The following is a 19,008-nucleotide window of genomic DNA, read 5'->3' on the forward strand; positions in this document are numbered from 1 at the left end:
GCAGCACAAAATTTTTAGTGTACAGTTCTTTTTTTCTTTTAGAGATTCAGTCTGTCAGGTGCTTTGATAACACATGTGGATCTTCAATAACACAGGTGCTTGTGTTGGCTCTGCTGGTCCACTACTGTCTAGCACAGGTAGTGTTTCCTTTGTTGCTGTGCAGGCTGGATCCTCTGCATTTGTCTGTTCCTTCAGTGTTTTCAGCAGGCTCTTTCGATTCCTCCTCAGTTTTTGACCCTCCTCTGTTCTGACAGTGGAGGATCTTGGATTTACTTCCTCCAGAACAGTGGCCTTTTTGTTCCAAGTGTTGGAATCTCTGCATCTCACTGAGTCGTGTTGTGCCAGTGGCCCTAAGCTCCTTGCTGACTTGCCATAGTTTGCTTTTTGTCTCTGTTGTAGATGCTTTTGTTTCTGTTTGACATCTTCAATCTCTCTGTTCTTGTTTGGGTCTGCAGAGTAGAGAAGTGTCCCATCAGAAGCTTAGCAGGTGATATACCATGTTCAAGTGGTGAAGCTCTGTAACTCAATAGAGCTAGATATGGATCTGAGCCACTGTCTTGTGCTTTCTTCAGCAACTGTTTAATTATGCAGATTCCTTTCTCTGCTTTACCATTTGACTCGGGATGCAGAGGACTTGAAGCCGCATGTTAAAAATCATACTCTTCTGCAAAGTTCTGTAGACAATTTGAGGAATTCCATGTCTTGCAAAGTTCAATTTCATATATTTGATCACACAAGCAGCAGATGTGTTGGGAAACAGCACAATCTCCATATAGTTCGATAGATAGTTAATAACCAGCAAGTAATTATTTCTGTGTCGGTGCTGCACAATTTCTACAGGTCATGCTTGGGCAAAGTTTAGTACCTGTTTAGCTTCCCACTCAGGGTCACTTGAAGCTATGGATTGCAGTTGGTGGATGTTTTTTTACAAGCATATTCTACAATTTGGAATTTATGGTTGTAAAACTAAAAATGTTGGGCAACAAATTCCTTTGTCTGCTTTGTGTAACGTTTCAAACAGGTCTCACAGCTTCAAACCATCCTATATTTATCCCTAGCCAATAAAGAGCAGTTATGGTACTCATCTTGTATTTTTCCATATGATGGTGCTCCTTGCGCACCATTTTCAGCATCTCTTGTCATAGTAATTGAGGAATGAGAATTCTCCTCTGTCTAAGCAGAAGATCATTGATAACATTCAGCTCAGCTTTAATGTTGCAGTATGGCAGACATTCACCTCTAGGCCATCCTTCATTCAGATTGATATGACTATATTCCTTTATATTCACCTGGAGAGACTAGAATGCCATTATTGTTAATGACTCATACAGTACTAAAACTATAATTAAATGATGCTTAAAATATTTAAAACAGTCAATAAATATTTTTGGACCATTTCAAGCCCCTCCATCTTCGTAGAACAAAGGGAATCAAAACTGACCATTTATCTTCAGCCCACAGAGAAAGAGAGAGAGAGAGAGAGAGAGATTGGCGAAGAAAATGTTTCTAGGAGACACTCAAAGAATGTTAGGCATCATTTAATTATAGTTTTAGTACTGTATAACAAAGTTGTAATAATGTAGTAACCTATATAACTGTGGAAAACTCAACTTTGGGATGGATTTTTTTTAATGAGTCATTAACAACAATGGCATTCTAGTCTCTCCAGGTGATTATAAAGGAATATAGTCGTATCAATTTGAATGAAGGATGGCCTAGAGGTGAATGTCCGCCATACCACAACATTAAAGCTGAGCTGAATGTTGTCAATGACCTTGCAAATCATCTTGCAACTTGTATTTTAACCCTTACAATACTGAGCCCTAATTATTATATTGTGGCGGCCCTCAATTACAGAGAACGGGCCCACACATCGCGCGGCAGCAGACATGGACAGAGATCGCTAAAGCGACACCTAGGACAACAGACCAGCAGGGGTGAAAGCTGGGACAGCATCGGACCAACAGCCCAAAAATGGCATTGGTCAAGCTGCCCAGCTAACTCAGCAGAAACAGGCTGGGGAAGAAGGGCATTCATATGCATGGAAGTTCCCGCCCACTATTGTTATTCATGTGTGTGACTCAGTCAAAGAGCAAAACAGCAGGAACTTGAACAGTATAAACGCAGCCTTTCCAGCCCTAAAAAGGAGTTAGCTTAACCTGCACACTGTGTATATGTGTGTGTGTGTTTCTTTGTAGCGGTCAGCTACAATTGGTGAACCTGACTGTTTAGAAGGAATCTAAACCTAGCAATGGAGAATGAAGCAGCAGTCAGTGCAGTCGGCCTGAGCTCCCGACTTTCTGTACAGCTTGACCTGGTGTGTGGTTCGACCAGGCGGAGGCTCAGTTCCAGATCCGGGGCATCACAACAGAGACCATCTGGTACTACCATGTGGTCAGCGCCCTGCAGACAGAGTTGCCAACTTTATCCACAGGCCACCATCGGAAGGCACTTACACTGGCTTCAAAGAGCTATTAACTGAGATGTTCAGACTCTCGCGGCAAGAGCGAGGAGCACATTTGTTCCACCTGGATGGGCTTGGATGGGCTCTGTCAGCACATCAACGAGATGCTGGCCCAACTGGGTGGATGAGCTACCATGGGCACCACTGGGCATCCAAACAGCGCCGACAGATAGACTCAAGCTTACCCACACAGACTCAACAGAACCCATGGAGATACCAACACCTTGAAGCAGAGGTAGACCACAATAGACTTTGGGGACAATATCTTCGGACACTATAGACTGTAATGGCAGTTCTGGAGGGGGGGGGGGTCACGTGGCGGCTTGCAATTACGGAGATCGGGCCGGCACATCGCGCGACAGCAGACGCAGACAGAAATCACTAAAACGACTCCCAGGACAACGAACCGGCGGGTGTAAAAGCTGGGGCAGCATCAGACCAACAGCTCTAAAATGATGTTGGTCAAACTGCCCAGCTAACTCAGCAGAAACAGGCTGGGGAAGAAGGGCATTCATATGGATGACTCAGTCAATCAGTAAAAACAGCGGGAACCTGAACAGTATAAATGCAGCCTTTCCAGGATGCTGAGTGAGCTTAACCTGCCACTCTATGTGTGTGTGTTTCTTTGTAACAGTCGACTACAATATCTAAAAAATAGTAATTACTATTACAAAGAAAAAAAAAATCAAAAGTAGTAGTATATATTGGTTAAATATTCAAAAGAAAGTGAAGCTTTCTGCTTCTTGTAAAAGATAATTTTTTTGGTAATTGGTCTGTTTGGAAAGCCAGTTTTAGTGTTAATTTGAATTTGACGTACAAGTCCTCTTTTGTCCTAGGTGGTATCAACAATCTTCCCCATCAACCAGGAATTCTGAGGCAATGAATATTCCATGACGATCACAACCTCCCCAGCTGCGAAATTGCATCTGATCTTAAACCTTTTCTGTCACTCCTGCAACAGAATATCTTCCATTGTTGCTTTTTTCAAACAATTCCATGATGAGAAGTAATGGATTAAGCGAGTAACTATATCCATTTGTTTAGACATTATCTGAACAACATATGTTGTCTTAATTTTTGATTTTCGGGTTTTCTGGAAACATTTCAGGATTTTGAGGCTGTAGAAGAAATCGGCCCTGACATCATCATTTCATTCTTCAGAAAAGGCTTGACTTTCAAATCTTCTGAAATTTTGAAACTTTTGCTTTTATTGTTGATGTATTTGAGCACAGAGGTGCTATCAGTCCAAAATATTAGGTCTGTTAGTTTCATCTGCAACTTTTTTTTCAACACTGTGTCCATTCTGTTCTCCATGGTAGCAGCTGTCAACTCCATTCGAGGGATAGTGACTGGTTCAGTGGAGCCACACTGGCCTTTCCCATTGCAAATCCACAATATACTTGTTCCTTGTTATCATGCAGTAACAGGTAACTAACTGTTCCATAACCATCTTCACATGTATCAGCAAAATGATGCAATTGAACAGATGTTACAATTCTGAAATTTGCAGGTTTGAAGCATCTGTCAATCTTGAAGTCTTCGCTAAACTATTAGGAAACAGATTGGCCGACTATATACCAAAAATAGTAAAACTAGGTCAAACTGGATTTATTAAGAAAAGACGAACAATGGACAATATCTGTAAGTTCATTAACTTAATCCATGCAGTACAAGGAAACAAGACACCAACAGTGGCGGTTGCCTTAGACGCAGAGAAAGCCTTTGACAGAGTAGAATGGAATTATTTATTCAAAGTACTACAGAGATTCAACCTACCAGAGAAATATATTAATTGGATTAAAGCATTATATAAGGGACCATTGGCGAAGGTGACAGTAAATGGATATATATCAAACCAATTTAAATTAAGCAGGTCAATCGTGAAGTCTTCCAGCTTACGAAGGTCCTGTATCCAACACGTCCATTTTTGTACATTGGATTCTGTTATCTCACATCCCAACCAATCTTCTTCCTACACAAACCTTGCAGGATCTTCTTGGCAGTCAGGACAACTAATGCCAATACTCATAGAGGATCGTATATCAAGCTGACTGTTGATAGAATCCCTCTTCTTTTGAGAGATAAGTCCCTCAAAATGATTTGGAACTTAAATACGTCACACTGAACACGCCATCTCAACAGGAAAGTTCAATTCATGGTTCAAGTCCAAATTCTTCATTTATTTTGCCCTCTCTATTTCAGGTATGGCAGCCAATACCTGGCCACTGTTACTTGTCCGTTTGGTAATACATTGCTTCCTCTGACACAGATCACCTTTAACTCATGATAAAGACCAATTGCTTCTTTAATTGTAGTTGCAGAAGTGACACAGTCATCCACATGAAAGTTATTCCTGATGGTGCTTATAGCTTGAGAGCTAAATTATTCCATATTGTCCTCAGCGCACTTCCTAAGGGCAAATTTCACACAACTTGGTGATGAAGTCGCTCCCAATAAATGCCTTGTCATTCTGTATTCTACCATGTTCTGATCATAGTCTCCATCAGAGCACCAAAGCAACCATAACAAGTCACGGTCTTCATTCAGTATTTTCACCTGATGAAACATTGCTTCAACGTCTACAGTGATGACAACAGGTTCTTTACGGAATCTAGTTAAGACTCCTTTCAACATATTAGCCAAATCAGGACCCTGTAAGAGTTGAGAATTTAGTTAAAGTCCCTGAAAGGTTGCTCCACAATCAAACAACACACGATTTTTTTTCTTCTGTGGATGCAAAACCCCATGAATAGATTTCAAGAGAGCGAATTTGTAGAATGTTTACAAGTTGGCTTCTTATATCAGCTTATTGATGAACCCACTATGGGATTGGTTGTTAACCACTAGTTAAAAGAATAATAATATGATTGAGTTCAATTTAAGATTTAACAAGGATGGCAGAATTCTAGAGCCACTGAACATATTTAGATGGTCCAGTTGAATTTTGATCAATATTGATATCCCAGGATATTGATTTAAGCAGAATTGATGATTCAGGCATTCTTGAGGTGCAAATGTTCTGTGCCATTTCATAATCCATGCCTGAATATTGTCTAGGAATTACTCATTGTCTGCTTCACTTGCTGAGGAGACTGAATCAAGTGTAACTGTGCATCATCGGCCAAAATACCCTCCTGATTTTATGAAGGAGGGAAGGTCAATATTTTGGCCTAGGACACTGTCATGAGGAACAATTGAAGAGATGTCCCAAAACTCATGATCATCCTGTAAAGATCAACTGTAAAGATTTTCTATTCCCTGAGTTGTGAAGCCAACTTTTGGAGTGTTTTCTTTCCCTTGATGCATGTTGACTTCAGTTTTAACCAAGCTCCTTGACGCCGAATTCAGTCCAATACTTCCTTGCTACCACAGGTCATCACTCTCACCTCTGGAACTCAGCTCCTTGGCCAATGTTTGAACTCAGGCTCTTCTGAAGTTCCGCTCCTAGTTTGAATGTTTTGAATATTCATAGGATATTCATGGATCAATGCGGACATGGTGGTCAAAACTGGGCACCATTGAGCAGGTTTTTAGGAATAAGCAGTGGCTGATAGCTCTGTTGGTGACACTTTCCATCACAGGTGTGATGTGATTTTATACAGAGGTTGTGAACAGTGACAGGACAAGAATTTCCATCATTCTGACCACTGAAAACTGAAATGGGCAGATATTACACACAGGACTTTTGTTGTTTCACAGTGCAGACCCGTAATACCTGTTTCTCTGATGAGCTCAGCACGACGTGCTGAATTTGTTCATGAGTGATCAGCAAAGACCATAGCTCACATGCAAACACTCCATTTGATGAGAGCAAGGGAAGAAATGTAGTGCATCATGTAAAATAATAGTCTGGCCAATTTCCCAATACACATGGTCACAAGCACAATTTAGTGTGCATAAAATAGCCTTAATACATGATCTGCACATTCAAAATTATGCTAATAGATTCAGATTATAGGCTTAAATCATTTTTCCATGTCTGGAGAAATTCTATTAAATAGTAATACACAGAGGATGAATTAGTATTTCATTGCCCATCACACGAATGCCAGCTCCTTGCATTTAATTAGTTTCTCAGATATTGCACTGAATTTGTTGAATTACTTTAATTCAAAAATTTAATCAATTTAATCAGCCTCATTAAAAACTGTCCTGGACTTTAATTTCTGTACTACATAGCAAACCATGCCCTATTGACCTGTGTGAAAAAAAAAGAGCTCTATCCTTTGCTTTCATTTTCATTGACAGTCTTAAATGCAGTAAAATAATTAGATAAAGAATCAAGAAATCATGATTTACTGCTGCTGTATATTTCAGTTGTTTTTTTAGGCAGTGCTGGCAAAGTCACAAATGAATTTTTGACATATAGTATACTGTACGCTAATTTAATACGTACATGCTTGTTAAGTTGTTGAGTCCCAAGAAAGCTCCACTTGGAATAATGTTCAAACTGGTATATTTAAAAGTCCTGAAAATGGAATTGAAATAAGACATCGTTATTACCATATAAAGGTTTGAAACCTGTTTTTTTGGTATCTTGTGTTCTTGAAAAGTCCAGACGTTACTCATACATGTGCAGTATGAGTTGCAAGAATTATGTTTAACAATAATCCTGATAAATGTTAGTCCATGCAATTGAGTTTAATCGAGTTTTGAATTTCCCAGGTTCCTTGGGACAATCTATATCGCTCTTGTAACTGCACCCATCATGACTAACCCTGTTCAGCACAATCAGGAAAAAAAATATATACAGACTACAGACAGGAAATATTCCAGATTCCAAAGACATTCCAGATGAAGGAGTTTAGATATGTAGAGAAGCTGGGGTTGTGATAAAAGTAGGGTTCTGATAAAACTGTAAAATCTGGAAGTGGACAAGATATTTAGAAATTATTTCTGTTGGTAAAGGGGCAAGAATCAATGAACATAGAATGAATGTAATTGTCAATGAAACTGATAATTACATGGGGAAAAAAAAACCTCTTATTCAAAGTGAGTGATCAGGGTTTGTTATGCACTTCCAGGAGCGGCATTGGACACGTAATGAATTGTAATATTCACAAAGGAGCTGGATGCATTTTTGCAAGAAAGAATTTGTAAAGCTCAGAGGAAAGAGCAGGAAATGGGATGAGTGCATATGGTGTCACTGGAGCAAATGCACCTGGATCCATGATCTCACTATTCTATGATTCTGTGAATTCATGGATCGTAGAATACCGAACATTACAGCGCGATGTTTTGCAGACTGATACAAACCTACTTAACTAACTAAACCTTTTCAACTTTATATGCATCATGCTTTATTTTTCTTGTATCCCTGTGCCTGTCTGAGAGTCTTCTCAATGTCCCTATTGCACCAGTCTCCACCACCACCCCTGACAATGCATTCCAGGTGCCCACTACTCTGTGTGTGTATATATTTATATATATATATATATATATATATATATATATATATATATGTATATAAAAAGTACCCCTAACATCTCTCTTAAACTTTCTTCCCCAACCTTATACAGATATCCTCTGGTGTTTGTGTTACTCTCACCCTGGGATAATGATGCTTGTTGTTCATGCCATCTGTGCCCCTCATAATCCTGTAGACCTCTAAGCCACCTCTCATCCTTCTTCACTCCAAGGAGAAAAGCCATAGCTCATGTAGCCTTGGCTCATACGCACATTCTCCAATCCAGACATCATCCTCGTAAATCTCCTCTGCACTCTCTCCATAGCTTCTACCTCCTTCTTGTAGTGATGTGACCAGAACTGAACACAATATTCCAAGTATGGTATAACCAGAGCTTTAAAGAGCTGCAACATTACCTCTTAACTATTGACTTCAATCCCCCTACTAATTAAGCCCATAAACCTTCTATTAACCTGCAGGACAACCTTGAAAGAGTTATGGATTTAGACAACCACACTGTTCTTATGCTCTGGAAAGTGTCCTACCATTAACCTTCAGGTTTGACCTTCCAAAATGTATCACTTCACACTTATTCAGAATGAACTCCATCTGCCATTTTTCAGCCCAACTCTGCATCCTGGCTTTATCCTGTTATAACCTAAGACAATCTTCTACACTATTCACAGAACCTTCAATATTCATGTTTTTTGCAAATGTACTGACCCATTGAAGGGCGTCCACTTAGAATAGAGATGTGGAGGAATTTCTTGAGCCAGAGGGTGCTAAATCAGTGAAATTTGTTGCTACAGGTGGTTGTGGGAGAGATTGATAGGTTCTTGATTAGCCAGGGCATTAAAGGTTATGTGAAGAAGGTCGGGTAGTGGAGCTGAGTGGGAAAATGGGTCAGCTCATGTCAGAAATGCGGGGCAGACTCGATGAGCTGAATAGCCTATTTCTGCTCCAATGTCTTATGGTCTCGACTTTTTTAATCCATGTCATTTTTAATAAAATTTACAAAGAGTCGGGGGAAGGGGTCCCAGAACAGATCCATGCTGAACACCATTAGTCACTGACCTCCAGGCAGAATATATTCCATCTGCAACCACCTTCTGCTTTCTACAGGCGAGCCAATTCTGAATCCACACAGCAAAGGGTTCCATGGATCCCATGCCTCATGGCTTTCTGAATGAGTATACCATGGGTGAACTTGTCAAACACCTTAATAAAACCTATTTTCACCACATCTACCACCCTACCTTCATCAATTTTTTGTTACTTTCTCAAAAAAAACCTCAATCTTGTGAGGCATGTCCTTCCCCTCACAGAGCTATACTGACTATCCCTGAGAAGACTATATTTTTCTAATTACTCATGAATCCTTTTCCTAAGACTCCTCTCCAATAGTTTGCCTACCACTGACTTAAGATTCACTGGGTTAGATTCTCCTTATTACCTTTTATTTTAACAAGGGTACCACATTTACCATTCGCCAATGCTCTGGTACCTCCCCTGTGACGAGGAAGGATGCACTGATCATTGCCAATACCACAGCAAACTCTTCCCTTGCTTTCTATAGAAATCTGGGAAATACCTCATCCAGTCCTGGCAAGTTATCAATCATAATGTTTTTAAGGTGATCTAACACTTTCTCCCTCTTAATCTCATCATTTTCTAGCACACAAGCTTGATCTATATTGACCTCACATTGACCAAGGTGCCTCTCCCTGGTGAAGGCTGAAGCAAAGTATTCATTTTGGACGTCTGTCTCCAGGCACATGTTGCCTTCTTTATCCTTAAGCGGCCCTACCTTCACTCTTGTCGTCATTCTGTTCTTTGCATATGTCTTTGGGCTTTTTTTAAGCTTACTTGCCAAGGCCTTGTCATGTCTTCTAGCTCTCTTAAGTTCTCTCTGGCTACCATATAATTCTCATGAGCCATCTCTACCTTTTTCTTCCAAAAAATTCTGTACGCTTCCTCCTTCATCTCAACTAGCTGCCTCACCTCTTTTGTCATCCATGGTTCCCTTATCTTACCATCTTTTCTCTGTCACAATGGGACAAACCTATCCATAACCCTGCGCGAGTGATCCTTAAACATCCTCCACCTTACATCTGTGCTTTTCCCTGAGAATATCAATTCTGAATTTATTCTCCCCAGTTCCTGTCTTCTTCTTTCTTCTTTGGCTTGGCTTCGCGGACGAAGATTTATGGAGGGGTAATGTCCACGTCAGCTGCAGGCTCGTTTGTGGCTGACAAGTCCGATGCGGGACAGGCAGACACGGTTGCAGCGGTTGCAAGGGAAAATTGGTGGGTTGGGGTTGGGTGTTGGGTTTTTCCTCCTTTGTCTTTTGTCAGTGAGGTGGGCTCTGCGGTCTTCTTCAAAGGAGGTTGCTGCCCACCGAACTGTGAGGCACCAAGATGCACGGTTTGAGGCGAGATCAGCCCACTGGCGGTGGTCAATGTGGCAGGCGCCAAGAGATTTCTTTAGGCCGTCCTTGTACCTCTTCTTTGGTGCACCTCTGTCACGGTGGCCAGTGGAGAGCTCACCATATAACAGGATCTTGGGAAGGCGATGGTCCTCCATTCTGGAGACGTGACCTACCCAGCGCAGTTTGATCTTCAGCAGCGTAGATTCGATGCTGTCGGCCTCTGCCATCTCGAGTACTTCGATCTTAGGGATGAAGTCGCTCCAATGAATGTTGAGGATGGAGTGGAGACAATGCTGGTGGAAGCGTTCTAGGAGCCGTAGGTGATGCCGGTAGAGGACCCATGATTCGGAGCCGAACAGGAGTGTGGGTATGACAACAGTTCTGTATACACTAATCTTTGTGAGGTTTTTCAGTTGGTTGTTTTTCCAGACTCTTTTGTGTAGTCTTCCAAAGGCGCTATTTGCCTTGGCGAGTCTGTTGTCTATCTCGTTGTCGATCCTTGCATCCAATGAAATGGTGCAGCCGAGATAGGTAATCTGGTACAACTGAAAAGTGGCAAAGCAGCAGGTATGGATGGAATCGCCCCAGAGGAGAGAGTTCCTGTCTAATCCCATAATAATTACCCCTTCCCCACTAAACACTTTGTCATTTGGGCGATTCCTATCTTTGCTCATAGCTATGCTGAAGGACAGGGAGTTGTGGTCACTTTCACTGAAATGCTCCCCCCACTGAGAGTTCTGTCATCTGGCCAGAGTCATTACCCAGTATTAGATCCAGTCTGCCATCTCCTCTAGTCGGCTTGTCTGCATACTGTGTGAGGAATCCTTCTTGGACACATCTGACAAATTCTTCTCCATCTATCCTTCTTGCAGTAAGGAGGTGCCAATTTGGAAAATTGAAGTCTCTCCCACAACAACTCTGTTATTTCTGCGCCATTCCAAAATCTGCATGCTTATCTGCTCATCAGTGTCCCATGGGCTATTTTTGAGCCCTCCCAATGCTCTTCCCTGTTTCTAACTTCCACCCACACTGACTCAGTAGATAATCCCTCCACAACATCCTCCTTTTCTATAGCTGTGATGCTATCCCAAATGAGCAATGCTACTCCCCTCTCTTTTACCCCCTCCCCATTCTATCCCTTTGAAAACATCTTAACCATAGTACCTGCAGCAGCCAATCCTGTCCTTGCATCAGCCAAGTCTCTATGACATCATAATTCTACATTCTGATCCATGCTCTGTTCATCTCCCCTTACTCTTAATTTATTTTTTCGCATTGAAATAAACACATTACAAACCCTTCAACTGACATTAATGCTTCCTCCACACTCTGTCCATTCTCATAAATTCACTACACTTTCCATCATCTGCTCTTTTCTCTGCCTTTTTCTGGTTCCCGTCCCCCGCCAGACTGGTTTAAACCACCCTCCCCACCCACACTCAGCGTTGGCAACAGAACGGGTGTTTAGAGGAGGGCAATAGGGTAACCGAGTGGGGCTCAGTCAGACAATCGTAAACTCGCTTGGCTGGGTGTGGGGAGGGTGCAGGCAACAGCCTACCTGCCTGTGTGGGGCACAGTCAAACAGCTGTAAAGTCGTACTGTGGGGGCTGGGGTGGGGGGTGTTGATGGTGGCCTATCTTCCGAGCAGACGTAAATGTCCTCCGTCCCTCTGATGTAGCAGCTGAAAGCACTGCTTTTATTGTGTGGAGAGTCACTAGCATATGCCAAGATGGACTCTAGTGATATTTGATGCATGCTAGTGATGAGAGTGGAGGGAGGTCTGATGGCGAGCGATGTTCACGAGTGCATGGAGGCACAGCACCTCGCAAGTGAGGGGCATGCCCACAAATGCCCCCCCTTGGCGCCGACCATGCTTTCATGCGATAAGCACTAACAAACCTTCCTGCAAGAATATTAGTCACCCTCCAGCAAGGATATTAGTCACCCTCCAATTTTGATGCAAGTTGTCCTGCCAATACATGTCCCACCTTCTCTGGTAGAAAGCCCAATAATCCAGAAATCTGAAGTCAGCACTCCTGCAACATCTCTTTTGCCATGTGTTATGTTTCATTATCTTCCTATTTCTAACCTCACTAATACATGACATGGGTAGCAACCTTGTGATCACAACCCTAGAGGTCCTGTCCTTCAATTTAGCTGCTCACTCCCTGAATTCTCTTTGTAGGACTTTGTCACCTTTCCTACCCACATCATTGGTCTCTACATGGACCACGACATCTGGCTGCTCATCCTCCTTTTTGAGAATGCTGTGAACTTGATCTGAGATATCCTGGACCCTGGCACCTAGGAGACAACAAGCCATCCAGAATTCTTGATCTCTGCCACAGAACTTCTTATCAGTTCCCCTCACTAATGAATCCCCTATTACAGCTCATCCTTTCTTATCTTAGCCACAAGGGCCACACTCCTTTTTGACCCTGGTAGTCCATCCCTCTCAATTGCATGCAAAATGGTATATTTGTTTTAGAGGGGAATGACCATTGGGGTATCCTTCTCTGCCTGTCTGTTCCCTTTCCCTCTTCTGTCACCTAACTACCTTCTTCCTGCTTCATAGTTGTGAACTCGTCCCTATATCTCCCCGTCTATCACACCCTCAGCCTCCCGAATGATTCAGAGTTCATCAAAATCCAGCTCCGATTCCCTAACTCGGTTTGTAAGAAGCTGCAGCTGAATGCACTTCTCACAGATGAAATTGCCAGGGATGATGTTGGCTTCCCTGCCTATCCACATTCTGCAAGAGGAGCATGTCCCACTGCCATTCTCACTGTCTATGAATGTAAATATTTAAAATAATATGCACTTTCATGATGTTACATCAGCTCTGGCTCAAGATCTTACACGCCTAATTGAGTTGGAATTTGTAGGTTTAATTCTTATTCCAGAGTTTTGAGTATAAAATTTGACAGACACTTAAGTGCAATACACTGTCAAAAGTATAATCTTTTACTTCTCTACTTTACAGGCCAAATCTAGAATTTGACTTGAAATGTGTTATTCAATGTTTTAAATTTAAACTTAAATTTAAATTTTTTAAAATAATTTAACATACAACACAGTAATAGGCAATTTCAGCCCACTCAAATACACGCAATTGACCTACAACCCTAGTACGTTTCCAACGATGATTTAGTGTCTGTATTTTTTTTACAGGGATTACAACAATAGACTGGGAATACCAGCTCATGAATTATATTTATCTATGTATGGCATGATTCCATTGTGTCACTTTCTGCTCTGTCAATTTCATTGTAAAACAAGCCTGTGTCTGGACCACAAATATAACCAGGAGCTTAACTGTTGGGAGTACTCAGAAAGCATGTACTACAGAGGTTGGATAAAAATGTGATTTAACAGAACCTGTTCTTATGCGACCAATTCTAGGCATAAAGAAAAACAGCTACATTGATCATTAATCCATGGAGAAAGAGGGTTGGGTAAGATGTCACAAGGTCAAAAGAGCAAAACAAACTCCTAGCCAGACCAAGTTCTCAACAGAAAATATATTGACTGGACTGCAGTTTCTTTTGCATTTTCCTGTTATTAAATTCCTGTCAGTTCTGTCAAATGATTTCATGTGGTACTAGACTTTGATAAACCCATTGAATTCTGAATCCAATATCCTAGTTTGCACTGACTTTGGATGCTGTGTGTTTCTTGATGAAGAAAAGAGTCTCATTTGCACTTGGATGTTGTAAAGAAATTTATAGCCAATTGTTCCTTGGTTTGGGCATGTGAATCAATTCAAGATTGCTGATATTTGTAGGAATTGAGGATATATTCTTTATATAACCGAGCAAATAAACATACACACGCTTGTACCAATAATCTTCATAAAAGATTATCACACCCTCATCTGACTGATTCACAGTGCAATCACAGCATTTTTTGTAGAGCCATGAACGGGCATTTAGTTTTGGGGTGCTTTATTGAGGAATTAACTATGTTCAGAATGTCATGAGATGCCCTTACTTTTCTTCAGGTAGTGTTGAAGGGCATACAGTCTCAGGATTATTCCTTTTCATTTACCCACTATATATTAAGTCTTTCTACCTTGTTCCAGCTCTGCTCTCTGAAAATAAGAAATAATTGCATGTGAATGCACGAAAAATTCAGTCACTCCTAAAATATTTTGTTTGTAGCTGATGCATGATAAAACCTTAAACAAAATGCATGATGTATATTCATCACATGGCAAATAATGTATGATCTCATATCATAAGACATCATCTCAGCTAAAAACGTTCTACCAAATTATTGGACAGTTCTCATCTCATTTATGAGGTAAATGGTCATCCCAGTATGATGCTGCAATGTACAGCTTCAGACAAGATGATATTAATTGGAATTTGTATGCCTGGCTGCACATCATTGGTTTACTCAGTCAGCATATGCTGATTACGGTGGTTCATTTCTTTCCAACTTTATTTAAAATATAATAAAAGCATAACATACAGTCTAATAACAATCAAAAATTAATTTTACAGAAATATATATTAAAAAAACAACAACCCAACAAACAAATACATCAAACCCACCCACCCCATCAGCCAGCTCCTTTAAGGGGAGCCAAAAATGTGAATTATAAAAAAATATTATAAGTATTAACAGCAATTCAAAGTATATCTAAATGTTTCCAAATATGAAAACCATTTATCAACAAAGAAAGAATGGTTATCATGTAAATTATAAGTAATTTTTTCCATAACAATACACTTTCAATTCATTATGCCAGCATGCAATATTAATTTCTGTACTATCTTTCCAGGTACTAGCTACACATTAACGTGCTACTGATAGCACTAAATGTACAAAAGCAATTTGAATTTTATCCAGCCCCATTCCTCTCAGAGAAACCATATCACCCAACAAAAACATCATTGGATCTAATGGTAATTTAAAGTTATATAATTTTTCCAAAAGTATCTTAATTCCTTGCCAAAATGGTTGAACTTTAACACAAGAACAAACAGCATGTAAAAAAGTTCCAGTACATAAACCATATCTAAAACAAGAATCTAAATTACAAAACCCATATTTTTTCAATTTCTCCAGGGTCAAATATAATTGATGTAGAAAATTATAATTAACCATTCCATATCTTACATTAGTTACTTTAATTACATTATCCTGACACATATCTGCCCAATCATCTTCAAGGAAAATAAACGCTAAGTCACTTTCCCATTTAAGTTTAGATTTTTCCCAATCCAGTTTATCCATATTATCCTGTAATAAATGGTACATAACCGAAATATAACCCTTCTTCAGTGCAGAGGAAATCAAAGATTCAAATCTCATCAAAGTAGGTAAATTCATCTCTCTACCATAATTATCTTTTACTAAGGCTCTGAGTTGATAATACACAAACAGAGAATTTACAGATATACCAAATCTTTAAGCTATGCTCCGGAACTATGAGAAATACAATAAACACGAGGTTACGAATGATATAATATAATTGGTTACACAGGCTATTCAACACACCCCAAAAGTTAAATAAATGGGACCCAACAGTATCAGACAGATGTTTTCGCTGTAAGAAGGAAACGGGAACAATAGTACATGCAATTTGGGCATGTGAGAAAGTGGAAAAGTTTTGGGAAGATCTAAATCAGGTATTAAATAAAATCACAAAAAGCAACATTCCAAAAAATCCAGAGATCTTTCTTCTAAGTAATATAAGAAGTAAAGAACTTGGACTCGACTTGGATGGAGCACAAATTTTTTTTATTATGATAGCCTTAGATGTAGCAAAAAAATGTATTGTCAACCTGGAAATTAGAAGATACCCTAAGAATACAGCAATGGTACATAGAAATGAATAAATGTATTCCATTGGAAAAAATAACATATAATTTAAGAAATAACATCACAGTATTCGAACAAATTTGGGAACCGTACATGGAGCACAACAGAGAAGTCCTACCGTGGACCTCCACCATCTAAAATGACAGAAGGAGAAGAAGACGAAATGAACTGACCCAGTTTGCAAAAGTAGAAGACACAAATTTCTTGTTTATTTTCATTGTGTGATGACATTGTTTAATAGGTTTAATGTATCATATGTGTTGAATGCTGAGTGGGTGGGGAGGTGGGTGAAGGAGGGAGGGAAGGGAGGGGGGGAAAGGGGAGAAAATGACACTGTGTATATTCAAGAGGGAAATGTTTGTGTATATTTTGGTCAGTATGGTTCATAGTGTGAAAAATTTTTTGTTAAATTTTAAAAATTGAAAAATTGATTAAAAAAATGAAATTGTCCCTCTTCAAAACAATCCTGTATTGTCTTTATACCCTTAGAATTCCAATTCTTTAAATAATTATTAAACATTGAAAAAGGAATAATGGAGTTAAAATTGATAATTTACCTTTTGATCCCAAAACCATATTTCTTTTAATCCAAATCTTTAACAAATGTTTCAATACTGGCATATTATGTTCCTGTAACAAATTTGAATTCCAATGAAATATAAATTGATGTACCTCAGCCTCAGAAATACATGTCATTTCCACCCTATCCCAGCTAGAGGGTTGATCTAAATCCATCAATCTACTAATAAATTTCAACTGGGCCGCTTCATAATAATTTTGAAAATGTGGTAATTGAAGTCCACCCAACGCGTATTTCCATGTAAGTTTATGCAATGCCACTCGAGCTAATTTACCCTTCCATAAAAACTACTGCACTGCCTTATTCAGATCCTGAATAAAGCCCTTTGAAAGTAAACAAGGTATTGATTGAAATAAATATTGAATTTGGGGAAGAATATTCATTTTAATACAATTGACCCAGCCAATCAAAGTTAATGGAAGATCTTTCCATTTAATCAAATCCGCTTTAATCCGTTTTAGTATAGGCACATCATTTAACTGATACAATGACTGATAGTTAGGATCTATAAACATACCCAAATATTTCATTTTATTTGTCCACTTTAATTTTGTAATAATTTTAAATTCAGAATAATCTCCTATTCCGACTGGTAAAATTTCACTCTTATCCCAATTAACTTTATATCCAGATAATTCTCCAAATTTTGACAAACACTCTTGTAATTGCTTCAACGACTGTTATGGTTCCATCAAATATATCAAAACATCATCTGCAAATAAATTGATCTTATATTCTTCATTCATAACCTTCATCCATCTAACTTCATCGTTCTGCCTAATAGTCTGAGCCAATGGTTCAATGGCCAATGCAAATAAGGCTGGTGATAATGGGCAGCCCTGCCAAGTTGAATGAGTCAACATAAATGGTAAAGAAACCTGACCATTTGTCACACCCTGGCAATCGGGTTTGCATATAAAGCTTTAACCCAACCAATAAAAAAGGGCCAAATTTAAACTTTTCTAACACCTTAAATAAAAAAAATCCCATTCAACCCTATCAAAAGCCTTTTCTGCATCTAGTGCCACCACCATAGAATGGTTAGGCTGATTTCAGTATGCATTGACCAAAGTAATTAATTGAAGAATATTATCTGATGCATTTCTATTTTTAATAAAACCTGTTTGATCAGTTTGTATCAACTTAGGTAAATACTTAGCAAGTCTGTTAGCTAATACTTACACTATAATTTTATAATCTACATTTAATAGGGAAATAGGCCTATATGAAGACACTTATAATGGATCTCTGTCTTTTTTTGGAATAACAGTTATTAAAGCATTTGAATAAGATTCCGGTAATGTCTGATTCTCAATAACTTGTTTCAACACATCTCCAAATACATTAGATAAATCATCATTAAAAAAATTATAAAATTCCACAGAAAATCCATCATTTCCTGGGGACTTTCCATTTGGCATTTCCTTAATTTCAAAATCTGTAAATTGAGATATTCCAATTCTTGAACATCTTTCTCTTCTAATACCGGTAATGTTAATTTAGATAAATAAGATTCAATAGAACCATTGTCCTGCTTCCCCTCAGAAGTATATAAATTCTGATAAAATGAATGAAACTCAGAAAATGAATTTCCTGAGGCTTATAGGTAATTGTTGAATTCTGTTTAACAGCATTAATAGTCTGAGATGTCTATTCAGTTTTCAGTTGCCAAGCAAATACCTTATGAGCTCTCTCTCCCAACTCATAATAATGTTGTTTAGATCGATTAATTAAGCACTCAAACTGATAAATTTGTAATGCATTATAATATAATTTCAACTTTGCTAAGGCAGCTTTTTTGTCTTCTGTCACAGCCTTCTGAAAATCTTTCTCTAAATCAGCAATCTGATTTTCTAACCTTAAACTTTCTGCTATATATTGTTTCTTAACTTTTGTAGAATAACTATTTATCTGCCCTCTCAAATAAGCTTTCAAAGCATCCCATAATACAAAATGACTATCCACAGAATTAACATTCTCAGTCAGAAATAAAGACATATGTTCTTTAATAAAAGTAACAAACTTTGTTGTTTTCAGTAACATTGCATTAAACCTCCATCTGTACGACGAATGTACTACTTCTGAATGTTCACAAGAAAAGAATAATAACGAATGGTCTGATATAACTCTACTTTTATATTCAGCTTGCAATACTCTACCCTGTAGGTGTGGTGATACCAAAACAAATCTATTCTAGAAAATGAATCAGTCGCAAAGAATAAAAAGAAAAATCTTTCTCTGTAGGATTAATCTTTCTCCAAATATCTACCAGATTTAAATCTTTCATCAATGCACCAATT

At 39.0% G+C, this 19,008-nt stretch overlaps 1 protein-coding gene across 5 annotated transcripts in view; it reads right to left on the minus strand.

The window, feature by feature from the left end:
- LOC138760610 (follicle-stimulating hormone receptor-like) overlaps positions 1-19,008 on the minus strand; it is a 186,712-nt gene that overhangs the window by 100,054 nt on the left and 67,650 nt on the right. For 2 of the 5 annotated variants that reach the window (XM_069931379.1, XM_069931378.1), the window contains exon 2: positions 6,861-6,932. In XM_069931379.1, coding sequence (XP_069787480.1) covers positions 6,861-6,932 — 72 coding nt within the window. Of the gene's footprint in view, positions 1-6,860; positions 6,933-8,945; positions 10,462-11,060; positions 11,416-19,008 lie in introns of those variants that run through there. The other 3 variants (XM_069931381.1, XM_069931382.1, XM_069931380.1) reach the window with 3 other exon arrangements.

Source organism: Narcine bancroftii, chromosome 4 (genome assembly GCF_036971445.1).
Source record: "Narcine bancroftii isolate sNarBan1 chromosome 4, sNarBan1.hap1, whole genome shotgun sequence".
NCBI classification, from domain to species: domain Eukaryota; kingdom Metazoa; phylum Chordata; class Chondrichthyes; order Torpediniformes; family Narcinidae; genus Narcine; species Narcine bancroftii.